The sequence below is a fragment of the Motacilla alba genome, chromosome 19, assembly GCF_015832195.1.
Source record: "Motacilla alba alba isolate MOTALB_02 chromosome 19, Motacilla_alba_V1.0_pri, whole genome shotgun sequence".
Classification (NCBI taxonomy): Eukaryota; Metazoa; Chordata; class Aves; order Passeriformes; family Motacillidae; genus Motacilla; species Motacilla alba.
The window spans coordinates 2,538,616-2,544,118 of NC_052034.1; the positions used below are offsets into that span (position 1 = coordinate 2,538,616).

General features: G+C 49.3%; 1 protein-coding gene across 1 annotated transcript; it reads left to right on the forward strand.

The window, feature by feature from the left end:
• Positions 1-136: 136 nt before the first annotated feature.
• On the forward strand, positions 137-5,503 carry TUBD1 (tubulin delta 1). Its single transcript, XM_038157994.1, has 9 exons — positions 137-224; positions 1,054-1,248; positions 1,530-1,677; positions 1,862-2,078; positions 2,582-2,813; positions 3,487-3,651; positions 4,277-4,408; positions 4,910-5,093; positions 5,183-5,503. Exons 2-9 carry the CDS (start codon positions 1,077-1,079, stop codon positions 5,283-5,285), a joined length of 1,353 nt encoding a protein of 450 aa, XP_038013922.1. The 5' UTR covers positions 137-224; positions 1,054-1,076; the 3' UTR covers positions 5,286-5,503.

Below are 5,503 nucleotides of genomic sequence, written 5' to 3' on the forward strand. Positions count from 1 at the left end.
GGCGCGCACTCCCGGCCCCGCCGAGCCTGCGCGGTGAGCGCGCCGCGCGCCCCCCCCCCGCCCCCGGCGGAGGCGCGGCGCGTGCGCGGAGGCGGCGGGTGAAGCCGCGCGGGCGGCGCGTGCGCGGAGGGCGCCGTGAAGCCGCCGCGGGCGGGAGCGGCCGGGCCCCTGCCCGGAGCGCGCTGTGCGCAGGCGCCGCGCGGGCCCTTCGAAGGCGGCGGGAGGTGAGCGCTGAGGGCTGAGGGAGCGCCGGGGCCAAACCCGCAAACGCACCCGCACCGGGACCCCGCCACGGGCTGCTGCGGAGGAAGGCTCGGGGACGGGGCTCGGGACCGAGGGGCGTGAGGGCGGGGGGCGCCGGGAACATGGCGGCGTTCCCTGAGGGGCAAACCCGTTCCTGAGGGGGTTCTGTGGCCGCGGGGACCCGAGTGGGGCTCCCCAAGCAGAGGGGAGGATCGGTGTCATACGCTTTGGACGTGAGCCTTTCCTGACAGCAATTCAGATATTTATTTCTTTTCTGCGTGAGGGGTGGCTCGGTCTCCCAGTGACAGCCGGCGTGGGCTGGAACCAGGCGGGAATGGCAGTGAGCTCGTAGCTGCCTGCAGAACGCCCTACAGGCACGGCAGCGAGCCAGGGAGTGCTGGTACAGGAGTGCTGAGGCACGGCTGGCATGGCAGTGAACAACAGCAGCCCAGAATAACCGAAACAGTTTAAAAAAACCTGACCTTTTTTCTGTGAAGGAATAGAAAAGTGAGAAAGCATGGCTGCTGTCAAATGCTGAGTGGGGAAAAGTGTCAAAACATACCAGGATGGAGTCAAACAGTTTGCTCTGTGTGGTGGAAACAAGGGGAATTCTGCAGGGAATCCCATTGTCACCTCAGCAGGCTCTGGCATCAGGCCTGGTGCAGTTCTCAACTGGAAAATAGCTGCATTTTTGAACTGGCTAAAGAGTTCCAATTTTGCATCCTAGTCCTGTAACTCTTGAGTTATAATTACTTGTTCCCATCCTCTTTACCAAGCAAAAGTGAGAAAACAAATAATTTTCTTTTTCAGGCTTAAATAGCAAGTGAATAAGGATGTCAATTGTCACGGTGCAGCTTGGGCAGTGTGGGAACCAGATTGGGCACGAGGTGTTCAGTGCTCTCTGCAGTGACATCCGTGGCACCCATGGGCTGTGTTCCAAGAAGGAGAACGAATCCTACCAAGATTCCTGCAAGGAACGGTTCTTCTGCGAGGAGGAATCTGCAGGTACAGCTTTAAAGGGCTTTTTTTCCCCTCACAGCGTCTGAGAGCACACAGAAACATCAAATGGTTTATTTCATGAAAGATCTGTGCTCTCTGGAGTTCAGGTTTGGTTTTGTCACTAGGAGAGGTTCAGCAGAAATCAGGGCATGGCCAGATCCTTTCTGTATTGTCCCATTAAGAGTTTGGCTGAAGTGGCTGGCAGGAATAACCTTGGGATGTTGTACCCATCCATCCCACCTGAACAATCAGCACATTTCCCCAATTTTCTTTCCCTCCCTGTGCAGTGCCTGTTGCCCGGGCTGTGCTTGTTGACATGGAGCCCAAAGTGATCAGCCAGGCCTTATCCATGGCTGCCAGCTCTGGCTTCTGGAAGTACAGCAGCCGCTCACACTTCTGCCAGAAGCAAGGATCTGGGAACAACTGGGCCAACGGGTAGGAACAGCTGCCTCAAGCTTCCCTGGGGGAGTTCTGGAGGCTGATGAGCTGCTCAGACTCCCTAGGATGGTAATGCAGCGGCTGTGGCAGTGAAAGTAAAATTTCCTTCATGAATCACTTCACCTTTCTGCTTGTGTTTTGATGCACCCTGCCCTGTCTTGCTGGTTGTGTCGCTCCGCAGGTACTGCGTTCACGGGCCCAGACACAAAGAAGCAATCATGGACCTGGTGCAGACAGAAGCAGAGAGGTGTGACCGACTCGGGGGATTCTTCACCATCATGAGCATGGCTGGGGGCACGGGCTCAGGCCTGGGAGCCTTTGTGACCCAGTGCTTGAGAGATGCTTTTCCAACCTCCTTCATACTGAACCACGTCATTTGGCCCTATGGCACTGGGGAGGTGAATGTCATGTTGCCTTTTAACAGTTTACATAGAATTTAGGAGTTTATAATCAGTGGTTGCTTTTAAACAAAACATCTGCAAAAGAAATAAACTAAAAAATGGGTATATTTTACACTGAAAAAGTTCAAGCGGCTCAGTATCACAGCTAAAGAATTTTCACCAAAAAATCTTGATCATTTAAGTGCTGAAGTGATGCAGATTCTCAAGAAGCCAGCTAGAAATCTCCTGATATGCTCTTATCTCAGCACTGTACTCAGCTCCCAGGCAGAGCTGGTTCCAGCGTGTTTGTATGGAGAGAGATGGATAACCTGATTTTCACAGGTCTTGCCCTCTTTCCATGAAAAGGCTCTGAGCTGCTGACCTCATTCTGCACTCTGGCAAAGAAAATGAATCACTTCCTAAATCATAACTGAGGAAACAGCAGGAGCCAGGGGATTATAGACTAAAAGGAGATTAAATTGTTTGACTCTTCTTTGTGTGTGTTTTTTGTTTGCTTCCAGGTCATTGTTCAAAACTACAACTCTGTTTTGACTCTGTCACATCTGTACCACTCATCAGATGCCCTCCTTGTCCATGAAAATGATGTCATCCACAAGATCTGTGCCCAGCTGATGAACATCAAACAGATTTCCTTCAGGGATGTCAATCGAGTCATTGCTCACCAGCTGGGCAGCGTTTTCCAGCCCACTCACCCAGCAGGAGGGGGCTCAGGCTACAGCAGAAACCCTCTAGGTACCAAACCCAGCAGCCACACTCCTCTCTGGGGTCAGGTCAGCTGGGGACTGGAGTTCTTCAGTCTCCTTGCTCATGTGTTTGGATACATCCCAAGTTTTAAGACAGGAAAAAGACCAATTTAGAAGTTCAACCCCAATGTTGTAGCAGAGTCAAAAACAGATCCCGCCGACTTCTGGTTTCATTCTTTACCAAAAAACCTGTTTCTCTTTTTTCAAGTGATCACAGACACCCTTGTACCTGTTTACATGTCAGAGGAAATTTGTGCACGGCAGGAATTTTGGACTGAGTTTCACATTTCACTTTGGGTTAGAAGTTTGTATGAACTGAAACAAACTCGAGAGTTTTAAGTTTTACTCAGGCAGAAGAGGTGAGCAGACAACTGGGTAGCAACATGCAGCAGACTGACCTTTGTACCTTGAAAGAATCAGAGAAAGTTGCCCGTATTGCTTGAAAAATTAAACTTCCACATCTGTCTGGAGTGCAGAGAAAGTCCTTGAGATTTCTGAACTCAAATAAAAGCTACTAACCCCCTGTATAGAACTCAGTAATACACAGCAAGTTTGCATGGCTTTGGAATTGCTAAATCTCTGAACATTCCTCACTCTTTCCCATTTTAGCTGCCCTGTGCAATATCTGTCAGACATGAGCAGCTGTTGATTTCTCCTTGCAGGAGATTTAATGGAGACGTTGGTCCCACATCCCGAGTTCAGGATGCTGGGCCTGAGGAACATCCCCCAGATGCCTGAGAACTCTCTGCCCTACAGCACCTTCAGCTGGCCTGGCCTCATCAAACACCTCAGGCAGATGCTCATTGCTAATGCTCAGATGGAGGAAGGTAAATAAACAGCCCTCCTTCACTCTTGGAACAGTCAATCGTGCAGATGCAATCAAGCTGGATGTTTTCTAGAGCTCAGGAAGAAGCTGCTGCCCTCAGCAGGAATTTGCCCCCACAAAACCAGCTGCTCCTTTCACCCTCCCCTCAGCTGCCACAGCAGCTCCCAGATTGCTCCTGCTCTGCTCCCAGACATCTCAGCTAATTAGAACTATTGGAAATGCACAAACCAAACCGACAGTCTGGCTGTGCACTTCATTTACATAACTCATTTGGAACCCTCCTTGCAGGGTGAGCTCTGCTTTTTCTTTTTACACCTTCTACACATAGAAGTCAGGCTCAGCTCTCCCATGGAGAATTCAGTCACAGCTCCCAGTCATGCAAGGGATGGGCTGGAGGTTTGCTAAGTATAGAAGCAGGTATCCATTTTCTCTGGCAGAGTGAGTGCCAGGCAAATCCTGCTGGATTAGCAGTGCTTTTCTCTGGGAATTGTGTGATTGCTGCTTCATTCATGTGCAGCAGCTCCACACTCCAGTGAGGTCTCAGTTTGGGGCACAGTGATAGTTCCCATCTGCATCTTCACAAAACATTAACTTGCTTTTCCATCTCTTTTCCACAAATCCCAAAGGTATTGATTGGCAAGTACGACCACCACAGCCAGGCTCCTCCATCCCCTCCACAAACAAACCCCTGCACTTCAACACTTCCATTGCCAACCTGGTTATCCTGAGAGGAAAAGATGTGCACAGCGTGGACTTGGGTAAGAGGAGGAGCACAGCACCTCAGGGGTCTGGTTTCACCTCTCACTGCTGACTTTCCAGCCAGACCTGATGCAAGTGGAAACATCCCAAGACCACACATTTGACTCCTAAGGTTGATATTCCCTCTAGAAACATTTTGCTGTCCAAGGCCACGTTGTCCAATTGCTCGGGGCTGTTGTGTTTTACTTTTTACTTCTGAGTTTCCTGAAGCACTTTAGGGAAGGAGGAAGAGACTCCAGTCTGTATATCTGGAATTCTTGGCTATAATGCCTGAAAATAAATTTAGCTGTTTCTGGAGTGGTGAGCATTGCTGGCAGCTGCAGTATCCACACCAGTGTGCTTCCAGATAATCTGAGGAATCTGTTTAAAAGTTGTATTTTCAACAGGCTGCCCACTCTGCAGATATTTTCCCAGGCCTGAAGTGATGTGACAGCGTTGATTAGGCCACACAGGGATCGGGTGTGGGTTTTATCCAAAGGGCTGTCCTGTTTCTGCCACAGGAAGTTTCCAAGATCCCTCGTTATACACATCGTGGCTGAACCCTCAGGATGCTTTTAATGCGTGGAGAACTCCCAGAGCATTTAACAGGTATGAAAAGTCTGCTGCTCTGGTCAGCAACAGCCAGTTCCTGCTGAAACCTCTGGACAGCATCGTAGGAAAAGCTTGGAATATGTTTGCTTCCAAGTAAGTGAAAATAATTATGCTGGTACTTCCTTAATAATTATCAATATTTTCCCTGATTTCTAATGTCTGACCCATCCTTCAACACACAGAGCTTACCTTCACCAGTACACAAAGTTTGGAATCCAAGAGGAAGATTTCCTGGACTGCTTCACAACCCTGGAGCAAGTTATCTCCAGTTACACCAATCTGTGATTTATTTCTTTGTCAAGATGGTCTGAAATAGAGATTTTCTGAAGGAACCAAGCTGGCAAACCTTCCATCAACTCCCTGAAGTATGTAAATTATTGACTGGAGTTACTTTTCAGTCTTAGGAGCAGAGTGTCTGTGTGTGTGTGTGTTTGAATAGCAAGAACTGAATCTGAACTGAAAATATTAATATTATTTTTATCTAATAAACACCTATTTTTCAA